Source organism: Tripterygium wilfordii, chromosome 20, assembly GCF_013401445.1.
Source record: "Tripterygium wilfordii isolate XIE 37 chromosome 20, ASM1340144v1, whole genome shotgun sequence".
NCBI classification, from domain to species: domain Eukaryota; kingdom Viridiplantae; phylum Streptophyta; class Magnoliopsida; order Celastrales; family Celastraceae; genus Tripterygium; species Tripterygium wilfordii.
In genome coordinates, this window is record NC_052251.1 from 7,460,118 (window position 1) to 7,480,952 (window position 20,835).

Genomic DNA, 20,835 nt, shown 5'->3' on the forward strand with positions numbered 1-20,835 from the left:
GCTGCAATTGTTGAAAAGAAAAGCAATGAAGTAGGTGAAAGAGATGAGAAGTCAAATGTGGCTGTAAAAGAAATAAAAGAGATGACATAAGTTGTTTGAATTATTGAAGAGATAAGAAGAAATAAATGGAGAAGACAAGAAGTAAAAGACAGCTGCAAAAGAAATAAATAGGAGCTGAAATCTTTCATATCACAAAGCTTTAAAGGTCAAAAAGGTATAGCTCAATGCAACGGACATATTTAGGAATTCTAGTGCATATAAATGCTTATACATACTTCATAGAAAAATACAGAACTTGATTCCAATTCTCTGAGAGTTTTACAAGCATTCAAGCCTTCATTCTTACTCAGAAAATACTCGAGCTTCATTGTACACTCCTTGATCATTATAGAGTCACTTTGTACACACAATTAAGAGTCTAAGTGCTGGTGGTTAGCTTACAAAATCACAAGAAAGTGAGGCTGGCACTTGGTAAGCCAAAACAGCCATTGTAAAGTGAAGTTGGCACTTTAAACAACAGCTGGTGTAAAGAGAGAGGCTTGGCTCTTCAACAAGCAAATCATAGTGGATTCAAACTCTCAAGGAGGAGCCTTGAGGAGTGGATGTAGGACTATACGTAGCCGAACCACTATAAATCTGTTTGCACTCTCTTACCCTACTCTTTACTTGTTTATTTGTGTGTGTGCTTGTTGTATTTAGTTCTAGTACTTGATTCCTACTTGAACTAACCTAGACCTCAAGCTTATATTCACTAATATCAAGTTTCTATAAGATTTAAAGTAATCTGAAATCAGTAGGTTTAAACTCAAAATTGACATATTTTTAAGGGTAAAACAATTCACCCCCCCTCTTGTGTTACCTAGATTCTTTCAAGCCACTCATCATAATGGACATAAACATCAATTTTATAGATGAAAATCAATGTCTACACACGAAATCACAAGAAACCAAGAAAAACTTAGAGAGAGAAATAGAGAGAAACAATGGAGGCAAGAAGTTGGAGGAGATGAATTGTCCGGAAGCCAACCAAATCTTAGGGTTTTCTTCTCTTTTTTTACAATAGAAAATACCTAACTACCCTTATAAAATCGTTTCCCATTGGTTACATACATGATTTACCCCAAATGCCCTTGAAATTTCGGTGCAGAAAATTGCAGATTCGCCGTAGGTGTCCGGACGGGTATCCGGACGCTTCATGCCTCCAACTTTGTCCGAACAAGGTCTGATTCCAAGCTCTTGTGATTTCAACCATTGGATCTTTTTTCCATCTTCAAATCTCGACCTTCAATTACATGTGCAAATCTTGGCATGTGCACTTGCAGCCATCTTTGACCATTTGATTAAACTTACACCAAATCTTGACCTTGGTATCTCCAACAATTTTGTCATCTTTGACCATTTGATCAAACTTGCACCAAATCTTGACATTGGTATCTCCAACAATTTCCTTTTAAATGTGTAGCAACTTGCAGCCATCTTTGACTCCAAAAATCAAGTAAGATCTTCTTTTAAGTCAAAAATTGCAAGCAAAAATGTTGTCTTATGCACAACCATTGGATTCACCTTTAAATGATCATCTTAACCCTTCAAGTCTTGTTGTAATCTAATCCATTCATAATTCAAAACAATTCAATCTCGGCCATAGATTAGTGTACCGTTGGAGCTTGTAGTCTTCAAGAATATCTTCATAATCTAAGTCCCGACACCTCACAGCAAAAAGTGCCCAAAAAGTGCTCCAACTTGCCCAATTCAGTCATTTAAGCCCGATTTCCTGCAGAACCAACGGGAAACATGTATAAGAGTAAAATTACTTTATTTAAACACAAATGAATTATTATAAGCACTAGAACCTCCTAATTAGATAGTATTAGGACCTCAAAATAGAGGTCCGGTCAATTTATGCAGTGCATTTTTCTCCATCTTATATTTGTCTATTCTGGAAATGACATTGTTTTGAAAACAATATAATCGCAGGTGTGTGTGAAAAAAAAAAAACAATGTTATAACATGTTTGTATGAGAAAAAATAATGTAATTGTGAGTTTATATGACCAACAAACAATGCACATAAAGACATGAGATAAAAGATGAAAGTGGGGGAGAATATGAAGGGAGTATTTAATTTTGGGTTAATACTACTTTTGCACATTGAAAGATACTCAATGTTCCAATTTGCACACCGTAGTTTAAAATGTTTCAATTTGATCACTCGATGATGAAAATGTTTCAAATTAATCACTCGGGCAAGATTTCCGAGTTTTGGCAGTCAACAGCTTATGTGGCATATAAAAGTCAACTTTTTATGCTTACATGGACTTGCATTTTTAATGTGAAATTTTAAAAAAATATATATGTAATGACATGGAAAAAATTTACCCACTAACACAATTACAACTAATTACACTCAACTAACACTAATTAAATATCTCTAAACCACTTATCAATTTAATTAAAATAAAAACCTAATTACCTTCTCCATCCCCTCCGATTCGGAGGAGCCATTGCCGCTTGGAATCTAGAAGGACACTGCGGTCCGACCAGATACCCATACCGTGAGATCGATCAAAGTGAGTATACTATACAGATCCACCAAGAAGAGACCATGAGAGTGAGATGGCTGGATCTAACTTATGTATTCGATGTTGCATCTGGAAGAGATCATCCTCTATCCGATTACACTCTCCTCAACAAACTCAAATTGACAACTCGACCCATGCCAAATCTACCCTCTCGGTCACAGAACCCATACCCCTTTTTGAAGCCCCGGATCTGGCATCTCTCGAAATTTCCCTCGAGAAGCTCTTTGTACTGTCGGAGGAGCCACTCCGATCCACAAATCAACCAAGCTAAGAACTCCGATCTTAGTCTTGGCAATTTTCAGAGATGATGAAGAGGTCGTCGACAGGCGCCAGAGACATAGAAGAGTGGAGGAATCGTTGATGAGAGAGAAGTAAGATGGGCTTCACAAGAGAGGAGAGAGAAAGGTGCAAGTGAGGAGAGAAATTGGTCCACGTGTTTTTTTTTTTAAAAAAATTGATTATGTCCACATAGAAATCATTATTCACATGGAATCAAGAATTGGGCAATCAATGTGACACATGGACAGTTTGACTACCCCATAATGGAAAAATCTGCCCGAGAGACTAACTTGAAACAATTTTATCATTGAATGACAAAATTAAAACATTTTAAACAACGGTATGTAAACTGAAATACTGACTATCTTTCAGTGTACAAAAGTGGTATTAACCCATTTAATTTTCAAGTTTGAACAAAAGAGGAATGGAGGGAGAAGAGAGAAATTTAAATTTCAAATGTGTCTATCCACGTCAACATGTTTTTCATGCTATCAAGTTTAGGTGACAATGCCACATAGGATTAGGAAAATTTGGACCAAAAGTGTTGGGACAAATAACATTTTTGTCAGATTACAGATACAGGCCTATTTATATATTTACATTTGCGAACCCCTAAGTTTGAGTTAAACTTCATCCGTGATTTTGAGAACCGCAAGTAATTTTACCATTTATAGCTGTTGTTATGGATGATTGTGGCTATAGAATCTTTTTTACCTGCGGTTACATTGACCATAGGTATAGAAACACACTAAACGATATCGTTCAATTAATTTACAAACCTTACTCGTACTCCGTCAAGTCCAACAAATTGTCTGACGCACCTCTCCTCCCAAATCCTGCCCCACAAAAACCTTATAAGTTTTTTTTATCATTTTTGTTGTTAACATGAGAGAGGATTAAAATGTAGTTCAAATTTGGATGTGTCGCCTTCGTTGGGGAAAAAAGTTTGAGTTAAGGTATTACAAATTTTCTTGATATATAATGATGATATTATCAAGACAACAAGCTCGTTTTTGAGGAAATTAACTTCGATCTTGCCATTCCATGATGATATTATCAAACGCTTTGTTCCTGGCCGCTGGCCGTCTAGGGTTTTTATATGGGTTAATTTATGTTTTTCGTTACTGAAAGATAGGGGAGGTTACACTTGTAGGATCCAAAGATTTTTTGTTACAAAGTCATCATCCATTTTTTCAAAGTGGGTTATTTTAGGGACTCGGACACATTTTGAACAATTTCGGTTAGGCTTACAGCTGATGTGACATTAAATAAATAATCAATAATCAATAAATGCTTATGTGGCATCATCTAATATTTTTCTCTTTTATTCTTCTTCTTCTTTTAACCATTAAACCATTAAACTCACTCACCAAGAATTCCTACCCTAGAAACCCATTGAGATTTTGATTTTATGACCTCACAGATGAAGCCACCTCCTCTCCAAGCGATTGTAAAAGACACGAAGCCAGTGAATCCCTCGCCACCAACCCAGACCCTACAGAAAAATGACATCGTAGGAGTAAGTTCTCCGAAAATCGAGTCAGGGCCGCCGCTCTTAAAAGTCATCATACACATCAGCACATCTAATGTTACAATAGTTGACCATGTGCCAAATTAGCTTTGACCTTTCCCGTTACTGTACAAATCTGACCGAGTCACCTAAAAGTCTCATTTTAGAAAAATGGGTGATGATTTTATAACAAAAAATCTTTGGGTGCTACAAGTGAACAACTCCTATCTTTCAATAATGAAAAATATAATTAACCCGTTTTTATATTCTTCTAGTTTCAGTGTCTTTCTTGAATAGTAATGTGTTATTTATTCCTATAGGAGAAAATAGTTGACACAAAAGGAAAGAAAAGCGTTATGTTACACTAGGACATATTCAAATATATATAGCAAAATATATATATATATATATATATATATATATATATATATATAGATATATAAGAATTCTCTTATGAGATCCTAACTTTTAGAATTCATTTTTAGGGTTCAATAATTTTTAAAATTTGAAAAAAATATAATTGTATTTTGATCAGTTTTATGAACCCAACGATATACTTTTTGTTCGGAAAAAAAATAAAAGACAACCTGATAAGTGTGTCAAATATCTTTTGTTTTATATCTAACAATCCAGAATTATCATGCACTTTTCATGTTGAATTTGATTTTTGTTTTGAACCAAAAATATATCGTTGTGTTCGTAAGACCGATCAAAATACTAATATATTTTTTAAAAATTTTAAAAAATAGATTTTGAATTCTAAAAGTTAGAAACTCTTTTTTTTATATAATTGTGAGTGAATTTTATTGAATAGGGAAGATATCATCCTCCAGAGAAGGATAATTACAACCTAGCAACCTTTACCCGTACTAGATTTAATCCAAACAAGAAAAGACACCAAACTCCAAAAACACCTAGAACCCAAACTAAAGAGGGAGAAAAGAGAGAAACAATTGGGGAAATCAAACCACGAAGAAGGGAAAATCAATCAACAGGAAACCGGGGCATCATCAAATATTGTCTGCTAACTCCAGATTTTGCCAAGAAGTTTACAACTCCATTTGCTTTCCCTCTAGACATGCGAGTAGGGGCGAAACCAGGAATTAATATTGGGGTGGGCTAGTCCAAAAACAATATCACTTTGACCCTTGCAAAAATTTTTGTGGGGCTGTCCCCACAATTTTTTTTAGGACTATTTACAATAGCACAACAACTTGAGATGATATCATCGATAAACAACTCATAATTAAATATAAACGATTTTAGCTATCAAATTAAATATAATGGAATGTTAATTACATTAAAATGTATTGGAAGTTGTGGCATGTGATACTTTATTTGTCACCATATGAAGTTACTCGTAAGAATTTTTCATAAAAAATAATTATAATAATACAAAAGAAGGTTATAGAAAATTTAATATTAAAACTGTGAGAAAAATTAAAAACAAATGCAAGAAAATATAGGAGCCACACACCAATCCATGATAATGAGGTCAATGACTTTATACCTTCATCTCTTATATTGGCTCCAGTTGTAGTTGAGCCTTCTTCTTCTTACGGCTAGATCCAGATCAACTCAATCCCTGTTTCCTTTTCCTTGTGCCCTCAAACCACTGAACTTGGTTGAAGGCGCAGGGGCGTAGAGCTCGACCAAAGGGAGAGGGGCTACAGCGGAAGGCGCTTAAGACTGATTCATCCTGAAGTGCTCCTTATAAGAGAAAGACTGAACTTGCTTCAAGGAAAACAGATACCCTTACATCTACAAAGGACAGATCGTTTAATGCGGCTGAATACAGACTGCAAAGAACTAAAAAGAAAAGGAACTTATTGCCTTGTGCCCTCGTAAGCATTAATACACTCCAGCATTCATAAGCTCAGGACCACTATAAGATAATTGGACATTCACAGCCTTGAGCCAAAGACCATATCTTATGAAAATTAAGTACATCACATTATCCCACTCCACATGCTTTCCTTCAAAAACATTCTTGATTCCAAATGGTGGCTGCAAACTGATGGATTGTGCTCAACACAAAGGGGGTGAATTGTGTCCCTAAATTCTACTAGGAATCTCCTTAGACAAATTTGACCTAGATAAAATCAAATAGCACTTAGCACACAAATTAGGTCTCTAATATGTTTCCTAGTCAAATTTCACTCAAATGCAACATGTTATACAATGTGGAATGAATGCCAAATTATCAAATAATCAAGTAACACCAAATCTGTTTTTCAAACAACAATCTACGCACAGATTTTGTAACACCAATTTCACCTAGCAAATGATGTCGAAATGCAATGAAATTTTATATGCAATGTCACAACACCCTAATAAACAGTATATCAAATAAACAAGAAGCAAGTAAACAAGAAACAAGTAAAAGCAAATAAGCAAGCAAGATCAACACAGTGATTTAGAGTAGTTCGGAGACCCTTCTCCTACGTCTACTACCTAGGTTCATAACCAACCTATGATTTTTCCAAACTCCACTAAGGTGAGGTTTTAAGAGCTCCTCAAAACTCCTTACAATGATTATTTGCATACCCCCAAACTCAATAATACACTTTGCCTTTCACAAGGGACTTTTGAAAGGTTTGTAGAATATGGTTCGCACAAGGTACCACTAAGGTATTTGGTGTGGAACTCTCAAGAATACTACAACACGCTCAAGGGTAGGATATGATTTTAAGAACAAGAGAGGTTTTGATGTAAATATGTGTAGCCTAAAAGATGTAGGAATTTCTCTTTTGCAAAAGCAAGAGTAGTGAGAAGTCCTTGAATGTAGAGACTTGAAGTTTGAGAAGATCTTTCAATTGATGAGAAGCTTGATGATTGATGTAGGTTGATAGCAATTTTCTCTCAAAGGATTTTTCTCAATATGCTTCTCTAAGTGTAGAATGAGATAGAACCCCAACTTTCATTTGTCTCTACACAATCTCAACCATTGGATCAATCTTCAATCTCTCAATCTTAGCCTTTCATTCATGACTTAATCTTGGCCCTTGATGATTTGAACAAAAAAATCTCCACCTTCCATTTAAGTGCCGTTGGGACTTGTCTCAAATTCTCCATTTTGACAAGCAAAAGTGTTGTTTCAATATCAGCCCTTGATCTTGCTACTTTGGTCTTCATCTTGGCCATTAAATGTCTTCAAGCACAGCTGACCATTGGATTAAAAATGTCTCTCATCCAAGCCATACATAAAGTGACCGTTGGCTCAAAATGGTCTCCAAAAAGCTTTAGGTGCAAAGCGTTGTTTGGGCGTCTTCACAAGTTCCTTCATTGCAGCTCATAGGATGACTCAAAGAATGCCAAACGAGACTTAATACTTTTATGGGAAGAAGAATCGAAAAGGTCCCTAAACTTTGATCACTGGGTCGATTGAGCCCTTAAGCTTCATTTCCGGTCAAACATGCCCTTGAACTATGATGAATGATGTCTGTTACCCCTTCTCACAATTTCCATCCAAATTCGTTGATTTGACAAGGTTTTTCCGTTAAATGGCTTACATGTTGCCGACATGGATGCCACGTTTCTAGCAAAAATGGTCCATTTAAGCCTCTGTACTTTGATAAAATGGGTCAAATAAGCGAATTTGGATGGAAAATGTGACGGAGGGGTAACAGACATTATTCATCATAGTTCAGGGGCATGTTTGATCCGAAATGAAGTTTAGAGGCTCAATTTACCTAGTGGTCAAAGTTTAGGGGCCTTTTCGATTTTTTTCGTACTTTTTTGATACAAAGTACAAAAGCTGACCCATTTTGGGTAATAGATGATGTGGCTCTTTCTCCTCCAAGTCTTTTGGCTCCATGCTTTGTCTTTTGAATTCAAAGCCAATAAAACTTCCCTCCAATGCTTGAAACTTCTTTTAAAAGTTTTGACAATTAAAATTTCAGCAATGCTAAGCTTCATATAGTTGGTCCATCCATGCACATAAATCTTCAAATGTTGCACTTGACCAAATTCATGTATAATCGGGGTAGCATGAAATTCAAATCTGAATTTTCACTTCACAATTTGAATCTTGCAGCTCAATATTTCTCATCATATCCATCTCTTAGGCTAATTTCAATCACCAATTAATTTGACCTTAGTGGAAGGATGGGTAACCAAGGATTTTCATAGTTTTCTAGAGCTCATTCTTGAAAACTGGACTTCCAATGCTCCCAAATTTGAATCTTAACACTTATAAGATCATTGAATTGAATAACCTATAAGGAAATAGGAGGTAGAACTCCCCAATTGTATGTAAGCTCAAACAGCTTCATAAAAAGAACTTAGGTTAATCATATTCAAAAACAACCCAGAAAATTCAAATCACTGCATTATAAATCATTTCATATATATTAGAATGCTCATATAAAATTTCATAATAATCGGGAATCATTTAGTTACTCAACCAAGCAAGTGACTCCCTTAATCAAATACCGATAAAACTGAAGTATATCAATCAGCTCACTGTCCAGCCCCTGAGTGTGGTGATCAAAATTTGGCCGTTAAAATTATATATGAAGGATCATAGTGAATATAATTAACATACCAAATTTTTAAGTCAATTGGTTCACATGTGATAAATTTATAGTCTAACCAAGTTGACCAACTATAGTAATTGGTTTCCGTCCAGTGGAATTTTAAAAATAAAAATGAAAATGAAAAAAGAATACAAAAACAAAAATAAAAATCCAAACCCAAACCCAAACCCAAAAACTCTCTTCTTTGTTTAAAACCTATGAGCCCACAAATTTACAAAAATTCAAGGCCTTTACACTCAAATAAGCCCAAATCTTGGCCCAACTACCCACTCAAGTAAAAACCCTAGAAAATATTTAGGGAATAAAAGAAATAAAAAAAAGAAAAAGAATTAACATAATAGAAATGGGAGATGTGTGGTGTGGATTAAAGTAGGAAAAATACAAGAAAGGTAGGATTTGTGGTTTCATATAAAAGCAAAAGAGAGGAAAAGCCAAGGGGGAGCCGCACACTAGGAGGAAAAAAAGAGAGAAAAAGAGAGGAGAGAAAAAGAGAAAAACCGGCATGAAAGAAAGAGAAAAAGAGAGGGTTCTGTTTAGAGAGCATGCGTTCATTCTTACCATCTCTTTGGTTCTATTTCTCTGAAGGTAATATTCTGCACTCAATCCGATTGGCCTGTGTTTGCTGCTTCGTGTTCTTGTTCTATGTGTTCATATTGATTCATATTGTTGGTTCGTGTCCTTGTTCTATTGTGTTCATATTGATTCATATTGCTGGTTCATGTTCTTAATCAAGGTGTCCAAATTGCGGTTTCCAGCCATATTGCTGGCTCGTGATCTATTTTTGATCGATAGGATGGGGTTTTCGATCGATCAAACCATGTTGATGAGACTTTACCCGAGGCCATTTCCGAACCAGATCTGATTTGAAAAGTTATGTTTATATGTAACATGAAAAATTGTGTTTATATGTGTGAATCTCTCAATGTGGGCTTGATTTGATTTGAATCTTGATTTACATTTGAGTATTCAGCTTTAACCTCTCCTTTTGTTTGATTTTGGTTTTGGACCGGGCTGGACTTTATTGGGGCTGGAGTGTACATTTGGAAGTTGGGCCGGAATTGAGCAATCGGTAGGCTCCATGGGTTGGATTGGTCCAATTTAGTTTTAGCATCTAAAATTCAGATATTTATGTACAATACTTGTATTTTTCTTATATTTTTTAGAATTTTATGATTTGACATGTATATATCTTTGTAAAATGTAAACCATGTAATAGGATAGTGGAAAATAGTGTAAAGTAGTTAAATAATTTTATGTAGGGTGTTAGATGATTTAGATGCATGTGATTGTTTGTTATACATAATGAAAACAAAAATGCAATGCGTTAGTTTTAGGATTAATCCAAGCCGTCCAACCCTAATAAATGCACCAAGACTAATTATGGAATCCTTGTATTCTGTCTAAATATCAAGGAACCTTCAAGAATTGGGGTTCCATTGAGATTCAATCAGAATATTTGGTTTTTGTGGAACCAGAACGTAAACATGTTTTTAGGGACTAGGAGAATTTATTTTGGGCATCAGGGGAGGGTTTAAAGATATTTAGCCCATCCAATGGGTCCTAAATGAACTTTTTCTTTTCTCATAAAAAACATGATTGTAAATATGGCTTGAAACGGATTTCTTCATTGATTGTGAATTCCTTTGGTGCACCAACAAAATTCTCAAATTGCACGTTAATGCATCCTCTTTCAAAATTATCAAAAAACCACTCCAAGTGGGATTTTTCATCAATTTCTAAACATTTTTGGCCAAGCCGGAAATGACCCCAATGATCCCATGCACCCTTTTTCAAAATTATCAAAAACCACTCAAAGTGAGATTTTTCATCAATTCCTAAACATTTTTTGCCAAGTCGGGAATGGCTACAATGATCCCGTCCATCCTTTTTCAAAATTATCAAAAACCACTCAAAGTGAGATTTTTCATCAATTGCTAAACATTTTTTGTCAAGCCGGGAATTACCCCAATGATCTCGTGCACCCTTTTTCAAAATTATCAAAAATCACTCCAAGTGGAATTTTTCATCAATTCCTAAACATTTTTGGACAAGCTGGGAATGACCCCAATGACTCCAAGTGGGATTTTTCATCAATTTCTAAACATTTTTTGTCAAGTCAGGAATGACCCCAATGATCCCGTGCATCCTTTTTTAAATCCTCAAAACCCACTCTAGGTGGGATTTTTTATCCACTTTTTGACCAAGCTGGGAATGGCCCCCAATGATCCCGTGCATCATTCACACATTTCCAATAAAACCCACCAAATGGGATTTTCAAAATTAGAACTTTGGTATAACATTAATGGAACACATTTCCACCCATTTGATAATATATTATTTTTTCGGGTATATGAAAAATTCATTAAAACAATTGGGACATACAATCATTTCTTAAAACAAATTAGAGCCAAATAGGAAAACATTCTTAAACGTAACCGTTTTCGGGAGTTATAAGGTGCTGATGAATACCCACACCGGCCCATAACGCCCGAGGTAGAACTACAACCCAGAAAACCGGCTTACTAGGTGAGGGTGCCTTGGATCCTTATAAACTAGAGTTGGTAGCCCTATTTTTTCGATGTGGGATACTCATCAAACTACCCCCCCTGGACAGCCGACGTCCACGGTGGCTACGCTCGCCTGGCGGCTCCACTCGCCCTTCAGACGGTAGCCCTTTCCCGGATGGCAGCCCTCTCCGCAAACGCGACTCTCTCAATGAAAGCACCAATGATGAATACCCACACCGGCCCATAAGGCCCAAGGTAGAACTACAACCCAGAAAACCGGCTTACTAGGTGAGGGTGTCTTGGATCCTTATAAACTAGAGTTGGTAGCCCTATTTTTTCGATGTGGGATACTCATCAGGTGCCTAACACCTTCCCCATGCTCAATAGACCCCCTTATCCATTTCCTTTGCTGTAGATCAAAACGGGTGTCCAATTGCACCCTAAAAATCAATTGGTGGTGACTTCATCTTTCGTGCCGATTGCTTCACTAACATACCACATATAGGGCTGTACAAGTAATCCTATTAAAACGCATCTCAATTGACAAAATCACTCGAACAATGCCTATTAAAAAGTGTTCAAAATGTTGAGATTAAGGTGCAAACAAATTTTCATGCAAATCGGAGTACATTTGGTTTGTCACGTTCATTAAAGAACACATATGCTCAAAACGTAAGTTTTACGCAAAAATTAGTTTTGGCGGAAATTAAGTATATGACCAATATGAATGTAATGCACTAATGCTTGTCCTAGAACACATATTTAGGTCTTATGAATGTGTGGTTCAAGTTTCATGTCATTTGGACCTAAGTTGGTTAAATTATGAATAATCAAAGATTAAGCTTTAACTAATAAGTCGATTCTTGTTTGTTTTCAAAACTGATTTTCCAGCACTATATTAAGCATAAATGGATGTCAACTTCACATAAATATAGGCATAAGCCTCATTTAACATGTTGAACACATATGGCAAACATCATGGCATAATCATTTAAATTCAATTCTTATAAATCAAATATTACATTAATGTTTTAATATCATCAAAATCATATATGTAGGACCATAGGTCCAAAACAAACATCATATACCACACTTTCTTTTGCATTTTACCTGAAGCAAAGGAATTCCATTCTTGAAACAAGGAAGAGATATTGTTAGGGATACACCATAATGAGTCCCACCAATTTATGATTTTGTACCAGATTCTAGTAAGTAAGAACAAATGATCAGTTGTTTTAGGAAAACTATCGTAGAAAAGACAATTCAGATTCTCCAGAGACACCAAACCAAGGTTGTGCAGCCTCACCTTCGTATCATTTTACCTTGAGTAACAACCAGATAAAATATTCTACTTTGGGGGGAGCCCAAACATTCCACACCTAAGAGAGATGCAAATCAGAAATAGGCTCAAGATCCCCAATAGTGACTGTTGAAGCTACACTGGAAAGAGATTTCACTAAAAAAACACAACCATATGAATCCTTCCAGATGATCCTGTCATTCTTAGTGGGGCAGATAATCATTTGACTAATAACTTGGACAAGGTCAAATTCTAGGGCTTTTTCCCACTGACAAAAGCTCTCTGCGCCAAGAGAGACTCCAATTCCAATTAAGGCCATCCCAGACTCCAAAGTTATCAATAGGCAAATTGTGGAGGTTTGAAACCATATAGAGTCTTTGATATTTATCTTTCAGAGCAAGATCACCTATCCAAATATCTTCCCAGAACATGATCTTTTTGCCATTGCCTAGGCTAAAGGCTAGGCCTTCCCTGATAGCATGTTCAACTCTCCCACCAGTAGGATTTAAAAGGTCTTGGACATTCCTGCAAAGAGTTGACAAATTAGTAGAGCATTGGGGGTTAAGATCACCTAAGGAAAATTATACTCTTCTTGAAGCATTTGCTTCCATATAGGCTGTCGGAGATCTTGGTCATAGTTAAATCTCCACACCCATTTTTATCAGCAAGATTAGAAGCACCAGCTCCTCCTCTGTCTTTAGGTTTAGCAATATTCTCCCAAGCAATATTGTGAATCCTTCCATGTCCCTCCATATCCCCCAGAGAAAGGATCTTTGCAGCTTTTCAATAAAATTTGCAACTCCTTTAGGCATCTTCAATAGAGACATGTAGTACACACGAAGACTATACATAACATATTTGATCAGAGTTGGTCTGGCTCCTATAGAGAGGTGTTTAGCTTTCCACATTGACAATCTTGACTGAATATTTGCCACAACTAGATCCCAAAGCTGGATTCTACCAAGAGTTCCCCCAAAAGGCATCCCCAAGTAAATAATTGGCAACTTTCCAGTTTTACAGTATAATCTTTTGGCCATCCGATTAACCTCGTCATCATCAATATCAATCCCAACTAAGGTGGACTTATGGAAATTGACTTTGTGGCTAGACATGAGTTCAAAGCAACGTAAAAGTCTTTTCAGAACCATAAGATTTTCCATGATGTCTGGGCAAAAAGAAAACTGTGTCATCAGCATACTGCAAATGGGAAATTTGAGACCCTCCATTTCCGATAGAGATTCCTCCTAAGAAACCCAACCTCTTAGCATTTGAAATAATTTGGTGTAGCTCCTCAGTCACAATTATGAACAGGAAGGGAGAGAGGGGATTTCCTTGCCTTAAGCCCCAACCTAAGCTAACTTCATCAGTAGGAGACCCATTTACAAGGGCTGAAATTTTAGCTGTCTTAACACAATTCACGATCCAGTTTATCCATTTATTTCGAAAACCCATTTTGATCATAACGCTCCCAGAAAATCCCATTGCACACCGTCAAAAGCTTTCTCAAAATCTACTTTTAAGATATAGCCCCTCTTTTTATTCCTTTTCTGATGATCCACAGTTTCATTGGCTACCAAGACCACATCCATGATCTGTCTTTCCTTCACAAAACCAGATTGCTCTTCACTGATAATAAATTTCATCTGATTCTTGAGTCTATTTGAGAGTCTTTCACACAATTTTGTAAAGGCTATTGATAAGGCTTATAGGCCTGAAATCCTTCAGCTTGTTTGCACCATTAACTTTAGGGATCAAAGTTATAAAAGTTGAATTGACTCCTTTAGGCAGCACCCCTGTGGAAAAAAAAAATTTCATCTTATCAACCACATCCCCAGAAACAACATTCCACATCTTTTTATAGAATTCAAAGTTGAAACCATCTGGACCTGGGGCCTTAATGCTATGACACCTCCAGATGGTACCTTTTATCTCCTCAAAAGAAAAGGGTTCCTCCAAACTGATTGCAATTTCAGAATTCAGGTGATCCTGTGCATTTCTATCCTTGACCATCCATTCACAGCATACAAAGAATCAAAGTGCCTAAAAACTTCAGCTCTGGTAAGGGAGGGATCATCAATAATTCCTATGGCAGTATGAAAAGTGGTAATACGATTGCACTTACCCCTTAGATTGGCCATAGTGTGAAAAAAGCGAGTGTTCCTGTCACCTTCTTTAATCCACTTTACCCTAGACTTTTGCCTCCAGAGACTTTCTTGTTTTCTATATAAGGACCAAGGATCAGATTGGAGATTGATCAGAGAGGAGACTTCTACATCAGTCAAAGTACGATTCCCTTTTAACTTCTTTAAAGTATCAATGTTTGATTCAACTCTTTTAATATTTTCAGCAATATTCCCAAAAGTTTCCACATTCCATCTCCTCAACATAGTTCGCAACAATCTTGTTGGAAATTGGGTCTTGGATATGGGCCGCCCATGAGGGCTTGATCTAACCCAACCCATAGTCCCATAGGTGGGTTATTGAGCAGTTGTCTAGACAACTGCTAGTAACTTTCTTACGTTAGTTATAAAATTGTAATTGACATTTCTTTTCTTTAAAAAGAGAGAACACAGTACAGAGATTTGGCTGTGTGGATTCCAACATTTTGTATTGAAGAACTTAAGTTTACAAGTAAAAAAAAAAGTGTTTGTACTGTGGAATCGTTCTTGGTTCTAGTAATGAAGTTAGAAACGAATCCTCGTTTATTCGTACCGATCAAGAAATCAGTAAGTTTTCAATTTCTCCTTAGAAACGCTACATTGGTATCGGAGCATAGGTTGTTTCTATAATGTTGAATCTGATTTGCATGATTAGAACATATATAGATGGCTGAAAATTGTGTAAATCGGGTTTATGTTCTTCAAAATTCATAAAAAAAAACCGAAACTTTCCATTCAAAATTGAGTATCTTATGTAATTTTGCTATGAACGAGTTTGGTATGGTTGGAAAGCTCTTGAAACAACCTTTCTAACAGACATTTTTGTGAAATGTTTGAAGAACTATGTGAATTGATATGATCTTTCAAAGATAAGAATCGAAACTGGTATGAAATTTTTGGTTTTGTGTTTTGATTGACGAATTACTGTTGCGGTATTACAGTTTGAACATCAAACACCAATTTAGAATACTGTAATAGTAAATATAAGACCAGAAATGAAATCAGGACACCCTATTTGTCTAGATCGAAAATAAATTTTGGCCAAAAATGCCATAGAAGGTGGCACGTGCGTCTCACACGCCTGGCAGAGCGCTCAAGAGCCAGTTGGGTCAACTGACTGGGTCAAATAGTGGGTCAGACAGGCGGGTACGGATTGGGTTTGACCAGCAGTCGATAACAGTATTACGCTACCCTATCCCACGCACGTCAGTGGCGCGTGTAACGCACCGTCTCTCATCAGACCAACAATTTTGTTTGGGCATGTGAGGGAGCGTGAACGGTCTGATTTTCATTCTGTTTTTTCCAGATTAATTAAAATAATAATTTCTATTTTTTAATTATTTTTTTGGAATTTTTTGATAACCGGAAAATCATTACATATGATAATTAAATAGTTAAAAGTTTAATTGTTAGTGTGATTTAATTATTTGTGTTTGTAGTGGCTACAAGAGCACAAATAATACACTTATTGGGATATAGAAAAACTCCTAGTCACACCATGCATCTACACATATATCATATGTATAATTGGATGAAAATTTTGTGGATTCAGGATGTTCATGAGTTCTACGTCGAGCAACAAATTCTCTACCGGAAGAGTGGAACATGGTTCGAGACTCATTGATTCTCTACCGGAAGAGTGGAATATGGTTCGAGACTTATTGAAGCAAAGGTTGAGCACGTTGAGTATTGAAACTCTCGCGGATGAGCTGCTGCTTTTGTATGCTAATATGGGTAAACGCCGCATTGGTCGTAGCGCAAATCATTTAGATTCTGCTGCTCGATTTGTTTCATGGTATGAGGTGTGCGAACTTGGTGGACATAACGAAGAAGATGAAGATGACATGAAAAAGGATCCTGATTATGGTCCTAGCATGTGATTTATGTTGTATTTATTTTATTTGTACATCTTTCTTATATTTATACATATTTATGTATTTGATGTACCTATTGGATATTTTCATTAATGACATGTTTATTTTATGTAATTTCTTTGTTTAATTACAATAAATGTGCATGAATATAAATGTCATTAAATAGTGAGAGTTATTAGATGAACTAATAACTAAAATATTTTGCACTTGTTTAAATCGAAAACACTAATTGGATTATGCTAATGGGAATTTGAATGTTTACGTTGTTATTCGTTTCTGTGGCATATGTTAGGTTAATATTATTGATTTGAAATGAAGTGGCAAAATTATTTGAAAATTTAAATTGTACTAGATTCTAATGTTAGCAATTTTGTCTGTATAGTTGAAATGGCTGCAACAAAAAGCATTGTCACTGACTTGAACCAAGGAGACAAACTGAATGAAAATAACTATGATGTTTGGCATCGTAAGATTCAGTATCTCCTAGAAGCATGCTGGAAACAATCACTCAACCAATGGTTGAACCTGAGCATGGGAACACTGCTCAACATAGGCATGCTATGGAAGCATATCAAACATATAAGCGCAAAGATCGTGTGACTCACATATTGATGTTGAGCAGCATGAAGAATGACATAATGTTGCACTTTGAGAAGCATCGTTCAGCTCAAGCAGTTTGGGATGCTGTGAAGGTTCAATATGGGGGAACCTCGACTACTAGACTTCGTCAATTAACCCTCAAATTTGATGGTTATAAGAAGCGCCAAAATCACATGATGAGGTAGCATCTAACGGTCATGTCAACATGATCAGTGAATTGAGGGCTGCTGGGCATGAAATGACTGACGAGCAGCAAGTCCAAGCTGTTATTCGTTCTTTACCGAGTACTTGGGAACACATGCGTGTTAACCTTACCCACAACAACAACATCAAGACATTTGATGAGGTCGCTCACCATGTTGAGCTTGAAGAAGATCGTCTTCTCGCTGAAAAACTTGTTGAAGAGGTTTTTATGACTGATTCGCGAAGAGCATCAAATTCTGGTCATAAAAAGGGAAAAGGTAAAGGTCCCAATAAAGGTAAAAAGGGGAATGAAGCTAGTTTTAGTGGACACAAGTGCAAGCGTGGGAAAGGCGGTGGCAAGAAAGACAAAAACAACAATTGTTTCAATTGTGGCCAATTGTGGTGAACCAGGTCACTTTGCTCGTGATTGCACTGAGCCAAAGGTAATGTTTAACTACTTTAGTCCCTCTAAATTGTATGTTAGTACTTGCTTAATGCTTATTGAATCTGTGTCTTATTGGACTATAGACTCAGCAGCAGCAGCCGACCATGTAGCAAGGGATCGAACAACTTTTATAGATTTTCGTCGGATTCCGAAGGGGAGTAGATGTATATACATGGGGAACAATGCTTTCGTTAATGTGCTTGGGATCGGTAGATATAAGCTAGAACTACCGGGAGGTCGCGCACTCTATCTCCATGATATGCTCTATGCTCCAGAAGTTTGACGAAATCTAGATTCTGTTCTTGTGTTGCTAGAACTAGGTTTTCATCTTGTTTTTAATAAAGGTTGTATGAAAATATTTTTGGACAACGTATATTATGGTTCTAGCTACGTGTTGGATGGTTTTATGGTGTTAGACGCCATTAATATTGTACTTAATGACAATACATCTATCTATGTTGTTGGAAATTTCAGTTTTGTTCCAAGTATTGATAGTATATTATGGCATGCTAGATTAGGACACATTGGGCAAGACCGATTAAATAGATTGGCTAGAGTAGGTCTCTTAGGATCTCTCGCCAAAGTAGAATTGCCCACTTGTAAGCATTGCCTAGCTAGAAAAGCAACTAGATTACCATTTGACAAAGCCAAGGACAGCCAATAGTGCATTACAACTTATCCATTATGACATATGTGGACCAATGAAGGTAAGGGCTAGACATTGTGCCGCATATTTCATCACTTTTATAAATGATTTCACACGTTTTGGTCAAGTTTATCTGATCTCACACAAGTTTGAAGCATTGGACTGCTTCAAACAATACACCAATTTGGTGGAGAATCAATTAAACACAAAGATCAAAGCTTTAAGGACCGATCGAGGTTGTGAATATCTGTCTGACCAATTCAAAAAATTTTGTGATGAAATGGGGATAGCTCAATAGCTAACTATTCCTTATACTCCGCAACAAAATGACGTAGTAGAAAGAAGGAATATGACCCTATTAGACATGGTTAGGTCAATGATGGCGTAAGCCAATTTATCAATTTCCTTTTGGGGAGATGTAATATTGACTGCTGCCTACATTCTTAGCCATGTGCCCTTTAAATTTGTCCCCTCCACCCATATGAGCTATGGAATGGTGAAAAACCTAATTTAAGAAATTTGCATCCTTGGGGGTGTGCAACTTATGTTCACAATAATTCCCATCACCATGGGAAACTTGGTCCTAGAGGGAAAAAGTGTATCTTCATTCGATACTCTTCTCACTCTAAAGGATTCATATTTATTGGTGAAGAAGCTGATAGGAAGGTGACAAAAATTGAGTCATGTGATGTCGTATTCTTAGAAGAGGACTTTCATGTGAGTGGTGAGATTGACAAAGATTTCCAATTTTACGAAATGGGAAATCTAGAAAATGGCGCACCTATACCAGCAGAGGGATTAAAGGAAACTCTTAATCCTATGGGGAAAGTGGGAGCGACATAGTGCCTGATCAAACTTCTATGGAGCAAGATCATGAGCAATCTCAACCTCATCGAAGTATTCGTGAATGAATCCCACGTCATCGATTTGAGATTGAAGGGGAAATATTCATGATTACTCCACAGGATGATGAAGAGCCTAAAACAGTCAATGAGGCTTTATATGATCCTAAAGCTAAGGAATGAATTAAAGCTATGGAAGAAAAGTTGGAGTCTATGAAAGCTAATCAAGTCTGGGACTTGGTTGATTTACTGCCAGGTCAAAAATCCATTGGAAATAAATGGATTCTAAAAATTAAACGAAAGACGGATGGGTCAATAGAACGATATAAGGCTCGGTTAGTAGCAAAAGGATACACTAAAGAAGAGTGAATTGATTATAAAGATACTTTCTCACTAGTTATGAGAATAACTTCAATTCATCTCGTCCTAGCAATAGTTGCACACATGGACTTAGAATTATACCAGATGGACGTGAAAACTGCATTTCTCAATGGAGAACTAGATGAGGAAATCTGTATGGATCAACCTTGATGCTTTGAGTCTAAAGGATAAGAGCACAAAGTTTGCAAGCTAAATAGATCCATATATGGTCTTAAACAAGCATCTAGGCAATGGAACATCAAGTTTCATCAAGAAATCCAAAGGGATGGCTTTACAATGATGGAAGAAGACTATTGCGTGTATTTAAAATGTTCAAGTAATGGTTTCATAATTTTGTCCTTGTATGTCGACGATATTTTGTTGGCTAGGAATAACAAAGAATTGATTGATGCCACTAAGAAGTGGTTATCATCGAACTTTGAAATGAAAGACATGGGTGAGGCTAGCTACGTGCTAGGTGTGAAGATCATAAGAAATCGTGCTAGAAGGCTTTTGAGAATTTCTCAAGAGACTTACATCAAAAAGATGTTAGAGCGCTATCACATGCAAGAAATCAAACCGATGGATACCCCTGTTGATAAGAACTTGAGCCTAAGTCTTCATATGTGTCCCAAGACTCCAGAAGAGATAGAAAAAATGTCAAGAGTACCATATGCCAGTGCTGTTGGTAGTTTGATGTATGCAATGATGTGTGCACGTCCTGACATAAGTAATGTTGTTGGGTTGGTTAGTTGATTTCAATCGAACCCTGGTCAAAAGCACAAGATAGCAGTCAAAAGGATTATGTGATATCTAAAAGGGACTTCAAATTACATGCTATGTTACCAAGGAAAAAAAGATTTACGACTGATCGGTTATTCTGATGCTGATTGGGGAGGAGAAATAGATCAGTCTAAATCAACTTCAGGATATACTTTTTTGCTTAATGGTAGTGCAATACTATGGAGTAGCACGAAGCAATCATGTGTAGCCCTGTCCACGATGGAGGCTGAG

At 36.5% G+C, this 20,835-nt stretch overlaps 1 protein-coding gene and 1 long non-coding RNA gene across 2 annotated transcripts; one reads left to right on the forward strand and one right to left on the reverse strand.

Moving 5' to 3' along the window:
* The first annotated feature begins 9,360 nt into the window (after positions 1-9,360).
* Positions 9,361-10,123, forward strand: LOC119987345. The gene is made up of 2 exons (XR_005465435.1): positions 9,361-9,490; positions 9,639-10,123. It is a non-coding gene; the product is annotated as an uncharacterized LOC119987345 (long non-coding RNA).
* Positions 10,124-12,957: 2,834 nt separating this feature from the next.
* LOC119986904 lies at positions 12,958-14,355 on the reverse strand. The gene is made up of 5 exons (XM_038831595.1): positions 14,202-14,355; positions 13,966-14,112; positions 13,674-13,877; positions 13,284-13,491; positions 12,958-13,237 (listed from the first exon to the last, which is right to left on the reverse strand). Exons 1-5 carry the CDS (start codon positions 14,353-14,355, stop codon positions 12,958-12,960), a joined length of 993 nt encoding a protein of 330 aa, XP_038687523.1.
* Positions 14,356-20,835: the final 6,480 nt, after the last annotated feature.

Coding starts and splice junctions, on each gene's coding strand:
- LOC119986904 (XM_038831595.1), bottom strand. CDS start 14,355: ATGAAATTTATTATCAGTGAAGAGCAATCTGGTTTTGTGAAGGAAAGA. Junction 13,878..13,965: donor TTCAAATGCTAAGAGGTTGG/GTTTCTTAGGAG, acceptor CTTTTTGCCCAG/ACATCATGGAAAATCTTATG. Junction 13,492..13,673: donor GCCTTTTGGGGGAACTCTTG/GTAGAATCCAGC, acceptor TTTATTGAAAAG/CTGCAAAGATCCTTTCTCTG.